At 42.8% G+C, this 17482-nt stretch overlaps 1 protein-coding gene across 4 annotated transcripts in view; it reads right to left on the reverse strand.

Annotated features, from left to right (window-relative positions):
- Window positions 1-303: 303 nt before the first annotated feature.
- The window catches only part of mical2b (microtubule associated monooxygenase, calponin and LIM domain containing 2b), an 84860-nt gene continuing 67681 nt past the window's right edge, over window positions 304-17482 (reverse strand). For 3 of the 4 annotated variants that reach the window (XM_029759034.1, XM_029759037.1, XM_029759035.1), the window contains 9 exons: window positions 16419-16484; window positions 12726-12820; window positions 11846-12623; window positions 11511-11581; window positions 10072-10167; window positions 8526-8622; window positions 1637-1742; window positions 1469-1542; window positions 304-1282 (listed from right to left, as the gene is read on the reverse strand). In XM_029759034.1, the coding sequence (XP_029614894.1) occupies window positions 1098-1282; window positions 1469-1542; window positions 1637-1742; window positions 8526-8622; window positions 10072-10167; window positions 11511-11581; window positions 11846-12623; window positions 12726-12820; window positions 16419-16484 (1568 nt within the window). In that variant the 3' untranslated portion in view covers window positions 304-1097. The remainder of the gene's footprint in view (window positions 1283-1468; window positions 1543-1636; window positions 1743-8525; window positions 8623-10071; window positions 10168-11510; window positions 11582-11845; window positions 12624-12725; window positions 12821-16418; window positions 16485-17482) is intronic. The other variant, XM_029759036.1, reaches the window with a different exon arrangement.

Here is a 17482-nt window from a genome sequence, read left to right on the forward strand (position 1 = left end):
AGGCAGTCATTTGAAATAAGAATTTGTTCTTTAAGGACTTGTCTAGTTAAATAAAAAATAATGGCTGAATACTTTGTAGCACATAGTTGGCGCCTGCATGCATTGACAATTTTTTTTTTATGGTAGTATCACCAAGGATGGATAGACATTAGACTTTATTCTAATGCCACCATAAGCTATGATCTCTCTCAATATTATGTCATATCCATAAATCATGACCAAATACACTTCAATTCTCTATTAAATATCTTTATGAAATAAATCTAATTTTACAGAATAAAAATAAACAGCAACAGATCAGTCTGTCAGTTTAGGATTTAATAACTAAATTTATTGTGCTATGGAGACACCCCTAAACTCATATCAAACGAAATAAATTGAACGAACAGATCCAGTCATAATTTACATGAAAAAAGTTGGGCAAGGAGGACTCAAAAATGTGAATAAAATCCTGTTGGTTGTGGTCAGTACTGAATAATAGGACAGACAACATGCAGGAATAATAGTAAAAAGTCCTGTGGAAAATGATCAACATGGACAACCATGACCACTGACACAGTCTCACCTTGGTGTATTGGTTGATTAAGTTACTTGGTATAGTGCAGATTAAGTTATACAACATACAGTAGTTTTTCCAGTGCTTCTCAACACAACAGCACATGAAAAGTAGAGACCTACAATAGAGACCTACACATACAAAAGACATTTTGCTTTGAGAGGGAAAACATACTTGATAGGATGAATCTTTGGGTTTCTGTAGTGTTAAGTGCTTTCCAGTGCAACTGACAAAAAAAAACCGAAATAATATTTCATTTATTCCATTCATACGGCAGCATATGAGGTGTTCTTGGTTAGGCATACAGTAATCTCAGAAGGCTGTCAAGAGAGACTAGGCATACAGACACTGGATGTACAACCCTCAGGTCTATACGAGATGTGATCCTCAAGTAGGAATTGACAAGTACAACCTATATACATATTCAAAAGGTCATCATGCCACTTGAGGCCAAATCCAGTAGTGTAGTCACTTGTCGCCTCTACCCGTAGAGCTGCATGGTACTGTTATCCTTTTCCCTGCCCCAGAGGGCTGCAACTCCTCAGGTCCAATGGAACTGGTAGCCCCTAGACAGCACCAGGCTCTCCAGGTCTCTGTCCTCAGCCCTCTCCTGCAGCCGCTGCTCCTCCAGCAGGCTGACCAGAGTGTCTCTCCTCTCCACCACCTTCATGATCTCGGTCAGCATCTGCTGCTCCTCCGCCAGCTCACTGGAGCTCTTCCTGGAGTCTGCAAAGGGCCATTGGAGAGGAGAGATAGTAAAATGGTAGAGGAAAAGGAGGGGTGGAGACAGATGGACAAAGTAGGACATGGTCATTTAGAACACATTCTCAAAAAGTTCCACAGATAATTGGTCACGAATGTATTATAACTGGACCGCAAACGCATACTACAATTACAGTGTGTGACCCGTACCGTCTACTGACATCCTGTGTCGTAGATCTGTCTGTAGTTGACTCTGTCTGTCCTCCAGCTCGAGTTCCTGAGCACTAACAGACAAAACAACCAATTTCAAACACACTTCACTCCATGAGATGGTCTGTGTCTGAGAACGCAGTGTGCCTCTCATCTTTTCCTACTTACAATATGACTAGCTCTTCCTCATAGCGTGCCAGTTTGTTCTTCTCCAGGACCAGCTTGAACCACATTTGGAGGAGCTCGTGCTCATCAGAGAGACCATCACCTTTGTCTGATAGAGGGAGAGAGCAAGATCAGCTACCCCAGATAATATAGAAGTTTGATCATCCCGTTTCTTCATTCCTCATTTCGTCCAAGGTCGACTAATAAGCTCCCTGTCACAAGGTTTTTCAGTAGATCTGGAATGACAACAGTATCACTTGTCTCCAGGGGTGTTTTGACTGTACTATGTGGGAGGTATTTGAGGACAGCAACTCTGATCTTGATGAACTCACAGATGTTATTTCAAACTATATAAACTTCTGTGGAGTCAGTTGTGCCTAGTAAAACCTGTAAAATCTTCTCTAACAATAAGCCTTGGGTATCAAAAAATCTAAAATCACTACTTTATTAGGAAGAAGGCAGTTTATGCTGAGGGTGATAGACAGGCTTTAAGAGATGTACAACGTGAGATCAAAAGACAGATACTGGTGGACAAGGAGGTATGCAAGCAAAGGGTGGAGAGGAGCCTCTCCTCAGGTAACTCAAGGGTGGCCTGGCAAGGGATTAAATCCATGGCTAGTGCCCCCCCCCCCACATAGGCAGGGGAAAAAACAATGCTGACCTTGGGAGACATGAGGGCCAGAACATGGCTAATGAACTGAATGTTTTCTCAAGATTTGAATCAGACAATTTTGTGTCGGAGGTATAACAAATGGAAGCATCATTACAAATGCTGATGATGTGAAGTTGTTCAGGGGATGTAATGCACACAAAAGCCCAGGCCCAGACAAAATAAGTGGACGTGTTAAAGCACTGTGCTGAACAATTGGCTGGTGTTTACAGACATTTTACAATCCTCGCTCGACCAGCAACAAGTGACAGTATTGTGGAAAAACTCAATAATTAGACCCATTCCTAAAGCATCTAATCCCTCTGTGCTGAATGACTACCGCCCTGTGGCCTTGACATCCTTAGTAATAAAATGCCTTGAGAAAATTGTGAAAAGTCATGTTCTCAGCGCCACCCAGAAGCTCCTCACCCATTGCAGTTTGCCTATCAGAGGAGTTGATTATGCAATTCTTACTCTCCTCAACATGGTCTATAGACATCTAGAGGGTGTACTCTCCTCAACATGGTCTATAGAGGGTGTACTCTCCTCAACATGGTCTATAGAGGGTGTACTCTCCTCAACATGGTCTATAGAGGGTGTACTCTCCTCAACATGGTCTATAGAGGGTGTACTCTCCTCAACATGGTCTATAGAGGGTGTACTCTCCTCAACATGGTCTATAGAGGGTGTACTCTCCTCAACATGGTCTATAGAGGGTGTACTCTCCTCAACATGGTCTATAGAGGGTGTACTCTCCTCAACATGGTCTATAGAGGGTGTACTCTCCTCAACATGGTCTATAGAGGGTGTACTCTCCTCAACATGGTCTACAGAGGGTGTACTCTCCTCAACATGGTCTACAGAGGGTGTACTCTCCTCAACATGGTCTACAGAGGGTGTACTCTCCTCAACATGGTCTACAGAGGGTGTACTCTCCTCAACATGGTCTACAGAGGGTGTACTCTCCTCAACATGGTCTACAGAGGGTGTACTCTCCTCAACATGGTCTACAGAGGGTGTACTCTCCTCAACATGGTCTACAGAGGGTGTACTCTCCTCAACATGGTCTACAGAGGGTGTACTCTCCTCAACATGGTCTACAGAGGGTGTACTCTCCTCAACATGGTCTACAGAGGGTGTACTCTCCTCAACATGGTCTACAGAGGGTGTACTCTCCTCAACATGGTCTACAGACATCTAGAGGGTGTACTCTCCTCAACATGGTCTACAGACATCTAGAGGGTGCCACATCCCATGTCAGGGTTTTGTTTGTTGACTTTTCTTCTGCCTTCAACCCAATCCAGCCTTACATTCTTGCAGACTCATTCGGGACTTCTCCTTAGATGGGGAACTTGTCTTGTGGTTGTTGGACTTCCTGAGCCAGAGGTCACAGCGGGTCAAAGTAGGTCCCCACGTGTCAGACATGCGCACCCCATACACAGGCTCTCCTCAGGGATGTGTTTTGTCCCTACTCCTGTACATCTTGTACACTAATAGTTGTACTAGTTCCCATCCTGAAAGACACCTCATTAAGTTTGCTGATGACATAGCCTTGATCAGCCTGTTGCATGATGACGAGGAACACCATGGCCCAGTCCTAAATGACTTTTTAGAGTGGTGTGACAAATTACACCTCAATACCAACAAGACCAAAGAGATGTGCATAGACTTCAGGAAGCATACAACACCTAACTCTGCAACATCTATCAGAGGTCAGAATATAGAGATTGTAAAGGAATACAAATATCTGGGTGTCCTCTTGGACAATAAGCTTCAGTGGAGTAAATGTACAGATCTGACCTAGAAAAACAGTCAGACTGTACTTTCTCAAAAAGCTGGGAACTTTTAATGTTGACTGTACTATACTTATTCTGTTTTACAAATCTTTCATTGAGAGTATTTTAACTTTTTGTATTGTTTGTTGGTTTGGCAATGCCACTGTCAGCCAGAGAAATATGCTGAGAAGGATTATCACCACAGCAAGAAAGGTACTTGGAGTCAAACAGACAGGCCTGGATGAGATCTTTAAGATCTTTAATCTCTGCAAGGCTCACAAAATCATTTTAGACCCAAGCCACCCCCTGTACCCGGACTTCGAACTACTCCCCTCTGGGCGCAGGTATAGAGCACCCCTCGGCAGGAAAAAGAGAACTAGATAATCATTTGTGCCAGGTGCGATATCCCTCCTAAATAGCTCGGGCTAATGTTCCTATCGACCCAGTAAGGCCAGCAGGCTAGTCTCTTTTTATTTCTATGTTAACTGTTATGAAAGTTGTATTGTCAATTTGTTTTGCATTGTATTTAAACACCACTTTAAATGTGTACATGACACTGCAACAAAATGTCCCCATGGGGACAATAAAGTCAGTAAAGTAAAAGTAGATGGCCATATACCTGCGCCCAGAAGGGAGTAGTTCGAAGTCCAGGTACATGGGGTGCCTTTTGTCTAAAATTGCAACAGAGTCTCTAACGTAAATACTGACTATAGACTTCATAAAACACTTTAGAATAGAGATTCAAAAAGTTAACTTTGGAAAATGTAATAACATGACAGTGTAATGTGCAGACAACAGTCTAAAGGTATTTATTTAGACTGAATAAGTACATTCTCCCTGCTAGTGAGTTATTTAAACTATGGTAAAAAGAGGGCAGTCTAATTGCCTTCGTTAATGGGCGACCTGTGTGTGTGCATCCTGTAGCACAAACTCCAAAACGTTCTGGGGCACTGTAAAGTCCATGGAGAATAAGAACACCTCCTCCCACTGCACTGAGGCTAGGTAACACTGTCACCACAAATAAATCCACGATAATTGAGAATTTCAATAAGCATTTTTCAATGGCTGGCCATGCTTTCCACCTGGCTACCCCTACCCCGGTCAACAGCCCTGCACCCCCCACAGCAACTTGCCCAAACCTCCCCCATTTCTCCTTCACCCAAATCCAGATAGCTGATGTTCTGAAAGAGTTGAAAAATCTGGACGCCTACAAATCAGCTGGGCTAGACAATCTGGACCCTCTTTCTAAAATGATCCGCCGCAATTGTTGCAAGCCCTATTACTAGCCGCGGTCATCCCCCTCTTCAAAGGGGGAGACACCCGAGACCAAAACTGGTATAGACCTATATCCATCCTGCCCTGCCTTTCTAAAGTCTTTGAAAGCCAAGTTAACAAACAGATCACCGACCATATCGAATCCCACCGTACCTTCTCCGCTATGCAATCTGGTTTCCGAGCTGGTCATGGGTGCACCTCAGCCACGCTCAAGGTCCTAAACGATATCACTGCCATCGATAAAAGACAATACTGTGCAGCCGTATTCATCCACCTTGCGAAGGCTTTCGACTCTGTCAATTACCACATTCTTATCAGCAGACTCAACAGTCTTGGTTTCTCAATGACTGCCTCGCCTGGTTCACCAACTACTTTTCAGACAGTTCAGTGGGTCAAATCGGAGGGCCTGTTGTCCAGACCTCTGGCAGTCTATGGGGGTGCCACAGGGTTCAATTCTCGGGCCAACTCTTTTCTCTGTATACATCAATGATGTCACTCTTGCTGTTGGTGATTCTATGATCCACCTCTAAGCAGACGACACCATTCTGTATACCTCTGGCCCTTCTTTGGACACTTAACTAACCTCCAGACGAGCTTCAATGCCATACAACACTCCTTCCGTGGTCTCCAACTGCTCTTAAATGCAAGTAAAACTAAATGTATGCTCTTCAACCGATCGCTGCCCGCACCTGCCCGCCCGTTCAGCATCACTACTCTGGACGGTTCTGACTTAGAATATGTGGACAATTACAAATACCTAGGTTTCTGGTTACTGTACACTCCCCCTCTCAGACTCCAATTAAGCATCTCCAATCCAAAATTAAATCTACAAATCGGCTTCCTATTTCGTAACAAAGCATCCTTCACTCATGCTGCCAAACATATCCTCGTAAAACTGACTATCCTACCGATCCTTGACCTCAGCGATGTCAGTTATAAAATAGCCTCCAACACTCTACTCAGCAAATTGGATGCAGTCTATCACAATGCCATCCGTTTTGTCACCAAAGCCCCATATACTACCCACCACTGCGACCTGTATGCTCTCGATGGCTGGCCTTCGCGTCATATTCGTCGCCAAACGTACTGGCTCCAGGTCATTTATAAGTTTTTGCTAGGTAAAGCCCCGTCTTATCTCAGCTCACTGGTCACCATAGCAGCACCCACCCGTAGCACGCGCTCCAGCAGGTATATTTCACTGGTCATCCCCAAAGCCAACACTTCCTTTGGCCACCTTTCCTTCCAGTTCTCTGCTGCCAATGACTGGAACGAATTGCAAAAATCACTAAAGCTGGAGACATATCTCCCTCACTAACTTTAAGCATCAGCTGTTAGAGCAGCTCACAGATCACTGCACCTGTACATAGCCCATCTGTAAATTACCCATCCAACTACCTCATCCCCATATTGTTATTTTTTTTTTGCACCTTTGCATCCCAATATCTCTAATTTCACATCATCTGCACATCTATCACTCCAGTGTTTAATTGCTAAATTATCTAATTTACACACACTGTATATAGATGTTTTCCTATTGTGTTATTGACTGTACATTTGTTTATTCCATGTGTAACTGTGTTGTTGTTTGTTTCGCACTGCTTTGCTTTGTCTTGGACAGGTCGCAGTTGAAAATGAGAACTTGTTCTCAACTGGCCTACCTGGTTAAATAAAGTTTAAAAAAAAAAAATTAAATGAACCATTATGCTCGGTCTTCATTGTCAGACAGTTGTGAGAAAACAGTTGAGGAAACCTTTTCTCTCCCATTGCCATATACTGTACAGCACTGTGACCCTGGCCTTCAAATACCCTTGCAAACATCCATAAATTGAATAAAGACAAATAAAGGGAGACTGACAAAAAAAAATCCTAAACTTTTTCATACTTAGAATCTTGCCAATCACATACACGCAGGTCATTGTCTGACACCTACTCCTACCCTCTTGCTATCCAGTCGGAGTCTGTGAATAATATCAATGAACAAAGAGCCTATTGAGCCATGAGACCTTCGGCCTCTGCCTTAATTCAATTATCCAAACAAAGCCATGTAAACAGGCACAATGGTTGCCACTGCTGCTGCTGTCCTTCAGGCCTGCATCACAAGAGACACTCTCCCTGTAGTTTTTGAATCAGAATTTGCAAGGCCATTTACTGTACTCAATGGTACTTAGACCACAGACACTCAGTCTCTGAGGAGGCTTTTAACATTGCGCCTGACTATAGAACAAAACATGAGTTGAAAAAGGTCTTTACACAGGAGATGTGCTTTCCATTTAACAATAGAAGGACACAAACTTGGATGAAACAACTGCATTACTCAGGGCTAAGTTTGTGTGTTTTTTATGCGCTGTAATTTAATTTAATGTAATTGTAATATATGTAACAGCTAATTATGGTTAAACTCTCAATCATTCTTTATCTGGAGAGTACAGAAGCAACAAACACATTTCTAATTTACAATTCTGGCAAAACACAATTCACCTTTGAGGAATATGATTACCAGTATGAAAAGATTACTTTTTAAAAGACTAGCAGGAATGACAATTTTTCATTATAAAGTAGCTGTCTTTGATGACTAACTTGTATATCACCATGTGCAAGGCTAATGCAACATCGGAAAGCTTTTCCCCCTCCTTCCTTTCTTCACAAGGCCAATTGCCACCGCAGTGATTTCTAAACAATTTCAACTTAAAATTGTTATTTTTGTTGAATGCAAATGACTATAATTTGGTTGGTTTTATTATGCATTTTCCTAGCAAAGGCATCAGAGTAGTTCTGACTGTAGACTTGGCCTACTCTAGATAAGGAAATTGAAATAATTATTAGAAAAGCATTGCCACTTGCAAACCTCACAGAAACAGGAAAACTATTCCTGAGCATAGGTCATTCTGAATCCAGTGTTTTCATGTCTCAACTACATGTTCTTGGCTGACGTCAAACTAAGACAGTTCCATTACAAACAGTGCCTTTCTCCACTCTCTGAGTTATGCACAGTCTTCATGTGCCATGTCTTTGTGTGTTACCTTCAGAGATAAGGCCACTCTGATGTACATGACAAGACTCACTTACTGAACATTCTGATTTTAACCCCTCCATTCCTTTGTCATAATTTCATAAAATGCTCTGGCCCCAAGTCATAGAGCTACGTCAACCGAATGGATACACTTGTGCATTCTGTTGGGACAGTGTGGCTCACCTGGGGCTTCGCCCCGAAGGACCTTCTCAATGGTCACCCCTCTCTCCTCCAGGTCTCTCTGCTTCTCCCCCACTTCCTCCAGCTGCCTCTGGATGATCTTCACACAAACACCAGGTCAGACTCAACCAAGGCAGCCTCACAATGGCTCAACACACAATATTTATATCCCATTCATCACCCCAACAAATCAAATACATTTGTGGAAGAGATCATTAGTGAGTCAAATGTTTGAGAGAAACCTTATAAACTGGGTGGTTTGAGCCCTGAATGCTGATTGGCTTACAGCTGTGGGGCACTGTAAACCACGGGTATGACAAAACATGTATTTTTACTGCTCTAATTCAAATCAAAACTTTGTCACATGCGCCGAATACAAGTGTAGACCTTACCGTGAAATGCTTACTTACAAGCCCTTAACCAACAGTGCAGTTCAAGAAGAGTTAAGAAAATATTTACCAAATAAACTCAAGTAAAAAAATAAATAACAAGTAACACAATAAAATAACAATAAGAAGGCTATATACAGGGGGTACCGGTACCGAGTCAGTGTGCGGGGGGTACAGGTTAGTTGAGGTAATTTATACATGTAGGTGGGGTGAAGTGATTATGCATAGATAATAAACAGAAAGTAGCAGCAGTATACAAAACAAAAAGGGGTGGGGATGTCAATGTAAATAGTCCGGTGGCCATTTGATTAATTGTTCAGCAGTTATGGCTTGGGGTAGAAGCTGTTAAGCAGCCTTTTGGTCCTAGACTTGGCGCTCCGGTACCGCTTGACGTGCAGTAGTAGAGAGAACAGTCTGACTTGGGTGACTGGGGTCTGACAATTTTATGGGCTTTCCTCTGACACCGCCTATTATATAGGTCCTGGATGGCAGGAAGCTTGGCCCCAGTGACGTACTCGGCCGTATGCACTACCCTCTGTAGTGCCTTACGGTCCGATGCCGAGCAGTTGCCATACCAGGCGGTGATGCAACCGGTCAGGATGCTCTCGATGGTGCAGCTGTAGAACTTGAGGATCTGGGGACCCATGCCAAATCTTTTCAGTCTCCTGAGGGGAAAAGGTTTTGTCGTGCCCTCTTCATGACTGTCGTGGTGTGTTTGGACCATGATAGTTTGTTGGTGATGTGGACACCAAGGAACTTGAAACTCTTCGACCCGCTCCACTACAGCCCCGTCAATGTTAATGGGGGCTTGTTCGGCCCGCCTTTTCCTGTAGTCCACGATCAGCTCCTTTGTCTTGCTCACATTGAGGAAGAGGTTGTTGTCCTGGCACCACACTGTTGGTAACCACTTTATAATAGCAATAAGGCACCTCGGGGATTTGTGGTATATGGCCAATATACTGTACCTTGGCTAAGAGATGTATCCAGGCATTCCGCGTTGCGTCGTGCATAAGAACAGTCCTTAGCCGTGGTATATTGGCCATATACCACACCCCCACAGGCCTTATTACTTAAATATAAAACATGTAAATAAATGGCGAATGAAAACGGAAGGCCTCTGTGTGGTAGTGCTGTTCTGTCGTCTATGTGTTCTACAGTACCTGGGCTCTGTGGAGCCTCTTCAGCTGCTCTCTCTTGGCCTGTTGAATCACAGTCTTCTCCCGTCTCCTCCTCTGTCTCTCTGAGCTCCCATGGAACTAAACACAGACCGACAAGATAGTGTCACAGAACTGTTACCTCAGAGCAGAGTTAAACCCCTCTGATCGTAGTCCTAACTATTAGGGGTCTGGGCATATCAATCTGATACAGTATCCTGTCAGTCATGCGCTTGACCTGTACTTGATCCTGGCGGAAGTAGCAGAGATGGTTGGAAAGTGGCAGTGGTAGTAATTCTGTTAAGGTAACAAGGCAGTTCCTAACAGAGAGCTGCAAACCGGTGCTCAAAATAAGAGGGTGGTATGTGTGTGGTGTGCTGTGAAGCCATGGTCAAGACCTATTACAACACCAGAGTGGGATTTCCTCCCCGTATGTAAAGTGATATGAGCAGGTCATGATGTGCTTCTTCAGCCTTCCCAGTAAAGCCTCTCTAATGGATTATGGATTATCTGTTCTCGGGTCCTGACCCGTCTCTTCTGTATCCTCCGCCTTGAGGAGAGCTGCTTTTAAATCACTGATCTGACTTGACATGGATTGGTGTAAGTAAGCTTTCACCTGTCATTTATTTTTATTTATTATGTTTAGTTCGTTCTATCGGTTCTGTTGCTAGAGACGCAACCCAGTCGTTCAGTCTTTTTGTTCTGTATCTATGGACACAACCCAATCGTTCGTTCTAACTGTTCCATTGCCAAACTGGCTGGCAACATTCTTATCCCTTGCTTGTTAGCTAGCCAACTACGGCTAACTTAGTCACATCAAAGAATGCAGCCATAATAACCGCAAAGTAGCGCATTTGCATAAGGTGTTTTCTAGTGACATTTATTTGGATACATCCATAACAATGTGGTAATGAGGCGCGATTTCGACTGGCATAGAAAATGTGCTCTTTCGTCAGTACATTGTTGTTCAGAGGAACTAGCCAACAACACAGCTAACACAATCACTTCAAACTGGACTATATTTATTTGTATATATATATCCATAAAAATGATGCCAGCTGATTCATGATTTTGACTGGCTGAGAAACGCTGTTGCAAATATCGGAGAGACAGACGGCAAGGTTTATACAAATCTCCGCTGTTGAAAACTAAATGTTAATCAAAAAGAAATGTAAGATGATCTCTCAATGCTTTTAATAGTGGAGATCAAGTTTATAAATTGCCTGGCTGGGCTGATGAGACAGTGGATTACGCAGTCAGATGGAACAGCGTAAATAGGCATTTTAACATCAATTTAGCCGGTGGTAACTTGTGGAATAGACACCGGCTGGAATGCGGTTTTAACCAATAAGCATTCAGGATTAGACGCATCCTTTGTCAGTGATTATTTCAGAGTAAGGTAGGAAGGACTGATGCATGTAAGAGTTTTGGAACAGAGCCCTTACCTTCTGATTGGCTGGGACGTGCTCATCGTCACTTGAAGAGTCGGACTCATCTTTCTGCTGTTTGCTGGAGGCTGTGCATAGATGAGGGAACATGAGGACATTAGACTGAAGCAGCGGTCTTAAACTGTAGAAAGTAGTTGTACATGCACTTCAACTATGTTATTTACATTAAACACTAAGTATAGGCTACTATTGTAATCTTCTCATTTATAGCATGTACTGTATTAATAGCATTGTAGCATTTATTAGCTCCATGTGAAATTGAACGATGACAAGGGAGTAGAAGCATATAACATAACTCTCATCACATCCTCCCTTGAGTCCTGACCCCTGACCTTGGTTCCTGATGTTGGACAGGATGGTCCTGATGTCCTTCTCCTGACCCCCCACTCCCATGCTCTCCGATCCCCCCCTCTTCTTCAGCCTCAGGGAGGAGAAAAGGTTGAGCTTCCTGGGCGGCAGTGAAGCCATGTCGTCTGTTGTGAAGGATCCTACAGACTTGTTGCTGCCTAGGGAGACCTGTTCCAGTAGCGTGGGCAGGTCTGTGGGTCTGTCACCCATGGAGGCCTTGAGTGGGTGTGGGGATGGCTGGCTCTTCTGCCCCACTTCCACTGGTTGGGCCTCCTGGCTTTGGGCGGTATCCCCAAACAGGGAGCTAAAGCTGAAGGCTCCATCAGACAGAGGCCTAGGCTTGGTGGGACTGTTGCTTTTCCTCCTGGTGACAACCGTGTTGGAGTCTGTTGTTGTCCTTGATACTCCAAAAGACCTCCTGAAAGCATTGGCCCACACCTGGAATGCGGACGGTGCTGGCTGGGGCTGAGCTGGGACTGGTTCTGCCTCTACCTGAGGCAATAGGTCCTTCGGGGGGATCTGGTCCCCAGGTTTGGGATGTGTTGAAGGATCTCCTCCTCCAGGGCCTCGGGCCTCCTCTGGAGTAGCCAGGTTCCAGTCCAGGAGTTTCTCTCTCTCAGACAGGGACAGGGTCAGCCTTTTCTTTCGGCCGATTGCTTCCTCCAGCTGGGGAACTTTTGTGACAGGGCACTCTTCTTTACCCATCGATGAACTCTGATTCTGAGAATCTGCAAGTGGTTTAGGACCATCATGGGAGACCTGCTGAACAAATACAAAGTCCTGTTTTATTTCTCAGTTGCAATATGTTAAATGTTTATATACCACAGGAAATGGTTAAGTATCTGTTTGAATATTGTGCTTTACCGGTGGTTCAATCTCCTCAAAATCAGAGTTGGCCTCTTCAATGTTGGGCTCCTCTTTTTCACGTGAGAAGTGCCTCACCAGGATGAGAGGGAGAGCTGAAGGTGTAGAGTACAACAGACATGCTTGATCAGAGCTCATGCAGCTACTGTAGGTCAGACTTTAATATTGCAGACAGATTGTGGCTTCCATCAATGTAAATATCTGCGTCATTGCCCAATCCACCAAATTGTGTGTGTGTGTGTTAAATATATATACACATACATACACATCTTTTTTAATTTGTATATATTTTCCTTTATTAGTTTCCCCTAATTGGAGTAAACTAATGGACAACAAAATGTAGGCTTCAACTTCCAGCTTATACATACTTTATAAATACAGACACAGTATATCTTACACTGGTTATCTTTTGTTAGTTTTTAGTCACATCCTTCAGCTACCCTCAACCCCTCCCATCTACTTCTGAAGACCATCCCATTTTCTATTTGCCATATATTTTTAACTGTGCTGTTTCACAAAAGTTCTGAACCTATATACATTTTACAGACATAGTATATGTTACATTGGTACATCTTGTCCAAACCGTCAGGTCCACCATCTTTGAACCACATCCAGTTTTGGTGCTTATTTGCCATATATTTTTCAACTGTGCTGTTATGTTTCACAAAAGTTCTGAACCTTTCTATTCTCATAGTTTCTAAAGATTGTACATTTTGGGATGGTTGTATCCATATGTATGTATGTATCCATATGTATGTATGCATGTATGCATGTATGCACACACAATTATTTTGGTTGCAAGAATTTTGTATAATCATTTGAAATTGAAAAAAGTTCTGAATCAGATGTTTTGGGAATCAGTTCATAAACCATGTGGCATGGAATTGGTACATCGAAAATTTTATCCCAACTATTTTGCAATGACATAACGGTCATTTCTTTGGTCCTGAAATGAAACTGGTATATTTTTTTTCATTTATCACAATTTTCTTTAACCAATTTTGATCTTTAATGCAAGGCCGTCAGACAAGTTCCTTCTCCCCCTTCCATTTTTTGCGGTAATGCTGCATTTAGTTGGTTGTAATTTTGGGTAGAGCAGACTTTTCCATGTATTTCGTTAGCTGCATGTGAGAGATACAGTGCATTCGGGAAGTATTCCAGACCCTTTCACTTTTTCCATATTTTGTTACGTTACAGCCTTATTCTGAAATTGATAAAGAAACAACAATTTAATCTATCTACACACAATACCCCATAATGACAAAGCAAAAACAGGTTTAGACATTTTAGAACATTTATAAAAAGTTAACATAAGTATTCAGACACTTTTGATAATCGAAATTGAGATCAGGTGCATCCTATTTCCATTGATCATCCTTGAGATGTTTTTACAATTTGATTGATTGGACATGATTTGGAAAGGCACACACACACACACACCTGTCTATATAAGGTCCCACAGTTGACAGTGCATGTCAGAGCAAAAACCAAGCCATGAAGTTGAAGGAACTGTCCGTAGAGCTCAGAGATAGGATTGTGTCGAGGCACAGATCTGGGGAAGGCTACCAAAACATTTCTGCATCATTGAAGGTCCCCAAGAACACAGTGGCCTCCACCATTCTTACATGGAAGTTTGGAACCACCAAGACTCTTCCTAGAGCTGGCCGCCCGGCCAAATTAAGCAATCAGGGGAGAAGGGCCTTGGTCAGGGAGGTAACCAAGAACCCGATGGTCACTGTGACAGAGCTTCAGAGTTTCTCTGTGGAGATGGGAGAACCTTCCAGGACAACCATCTTTGCAGCACTCCATCAAATCAGGCCTTTATGGTATAGAGGCCAGACGGAAGCCACTCCTCAGTAAAAGGCACGAAAGGCCACTTAGAGTTTGCCAAAAGGCACCTAAACAAGATTATCTGGTCTGATGAAACCAAGACTGAACTCTTTGGCCTGAATACCTAGTGTCACATCTGGAGGAAACCTGGCACCATCCCTACGGTGAAGCACGGTGGTGGCAGCATCATGCTGTGGGGATGTTTTTCAGCAGCAGCGACTGGGAGACTAGTCAGGATCGAGGGAAAGATTAACAGAGCAAAGTACAGAGAGATTCTTGATGAAAACCTGCTACAGAGGGCTCAGGACCTCTGACTGGAGCTTTATTTATTTCACCTTTATTTAACCAGGTAGGCCAGTTGAGAACAAGTTCTCATTTACAACTGTGACCTGGCCAAGATAAGGCAAAGCAGTGCGACAAAAACAACAGAGTTACACAAACAAACGTACAGTAACGTACAGCAGATGCCCTTATCGCTCTGGATAAGAGCGTCTGCTAAATGACTAAAATAAAATAAAAAAGTAAAAATGAGAGGATCTGCAGAGAAGAATGGGAGAACCTCCCCGAACACAGGTGTGCCAAGCTTGTAGCGTCATACCCAAGAAGACTCAAGGCTGTGATTGCTGTCGTAGGTGACTTAACAAAGTACTGAGTAAAGGGTCTGAATACTTATGTAAATATGATTTGTTGTTTGCAAACAATTCTAAAAACGTGTTTTTGCTTTGTCATTATGGGCTAGTGTGTGTAGAATGATGAGGGGGGGAAAAACGATTTAATCAATTTTTGAATAAGGCTGTAACCTAACAAAATATGGAAAAAGTCAAAATGCACCAACTCCACCAGTCCTATTTACAAAAATTATACAGTTAATTTTTTTCTTTCTAAAATGTTTTTTTTTTGGATCAATTAGTATATTTGAGTTTAACCATAATATTTCTTTTATCTTTTCTGGTTGATTAAACTGAAATTGGTAGATCAGACTTAACACGCTACTCAGATACATGCTCATTAACATGTATCCGAATCTTTACAGTTCGATAGAGTTGAAGTAACCAGAATCATGTTTTATCAGCAAGAGAGCACAGTTATAATGCATCAGCAGTTATAATGCATCAGCAGTTATAATGCATCAGCAGTTATAATGCGGTCTGTCTATTTTATCAGCAGTTATAATGCGGTCTGTCTATTTTATCAGCAGTTATAATGCGGTCTGTCTATTTTATCAGCAGTTATAATGCGGTCTATCTAAATAATGCAGTCTATTTTATCAGCAGTTATAATGCGGTCTATCTAAATAATGCAGTCTATTTTATCAGCAGTTATAATGCGGTCTATCTAAATAATGCAGTCTGTTTTATCAGCAGTTATAATGCGGTCGATCTAAATAATGCGGTCTATTTTATCAGCATTTATAATGCGGTCTATCCCGAAAAGTAACCTTGTCCAAACACGAATCTAATTCAATTGTTGTCCAGACCAAAACAAAAATGAAAAATATTTTTCTCCAGAGAACAGCAGCTCCCTCTAGTGTGTGTGTGTGAGATCTCACTTCAGCTTTTAAATCTTTCATTTTAGTCAGATTCTCATGCAATACTTCAACACCATCAGTCAGTGTACTGTCATTTTTTCTCATTGGGATTATTAATGAAGTACATTACCAGAGCACCACAGGCCCCAGCTGCAACAGCTCTCTATACATTGCAGTGAAAATTCTAACACTTCTACAAAACACAAACAGAGCTAGTAACGCCACAGCAGGGAATAAGAAGGGGTGAAATGCCTGTAGGAGGATAAGGAGGTGATATAGATAGGACTGATATAAGGATCATGTCAGATTATCAACAGCAGAGGTGGCCTACTCACTAGCACGGATCTTCCTCTTCCATCTGCTGTTCCCAGATGGGAGGGATGACTTGGTACTGGAATGTTCTGCAGGGAGAGTGGGCATAACCCGTATCACAACACATACAGTATTGATCTGCGCCAACACTACTGTGGCAACACATTTGAACTGGATATCTGTCAAACAATGATAAACTATAGTTCTACATTTACAAGTTATGTAAGCGAATGAGAGGTCTCTATACAGTTTTAGGGTGCTAGGCAACTACCATTCAGCCATGGGGCGGCGTTGCACACCTTTCAACTGAGCCCAGCAAATGTAGCGTGGAAAACAGAACAGCTGTGGCCTATTGACAGCCCTATCTGTGCAACCGGACAGAATGTTCAGGCCAGTCCCAGTGCTCAGCGCTCCCCATGCCAAGACAAATATTCCCTTAATGTGGGAGAATGGCTTTGTCTGCCCCACCCAAATTTCTGAGCCTTAACTGGAGGAGTGGGATCTCACACAGGGAAACAGAGGACGGCGGGCTGCTCCTAAATCACTCACTCAGACCCTAATAAACTAAGTTTATATCATATATCACTATATGGATGGAATCATATCCTACAAGCTCTAGACATCCAGACGGACGCCTGTAATGATGCTGGAGAGAAGTTAGACTGCTACAAGGCCAAGGCTGTGGGCGGCGAGAACAGGGAAATAGCTACAGTTGAAGTCGGAAGTTTACTTACACTTTAGCCAAATACATTTAAACTCAGTTTTTCACAATTCCTGATATTTAATCCTAGTAAAAATCCCCTGTCTTAGGTCAGTTAGGATCACCACTTTATTTTAAAAAGGTGAAATGTCAGAATAATAGTAGAGCGAATGATTTATTTCAGCTTTAATTTCTTTTTCATCACATTCCCAGTGGGTCAGAAGTTTACATACACTCAATTAGTATTTGGTAGCATTGCCTTTAAATTATTGACCTTGGGTCAAACGTTTCAGGTAGCCTTCCACAAGCGTCCCGCAATAAGTTGGGTGAATTTTGGCCCATTCCTTCTGACAGAGCTGGTGTAACTGAGTCAGGTTTGTAGGCCTC

Source organism: Salmo trutta, chromosome 7 (assembly GCF_901001165.1).
Source record: "Salmo trutta chromosome 7, fSalTru1.1, whole genome shotgun sequence".
Taxonomy (NCBI): domain Eukaryota; kingdom Metazoa; phylum Chordata; class Actinopteri; order Salmoniformes; family Salmonidae; genus Salmo; species Salmo trutta.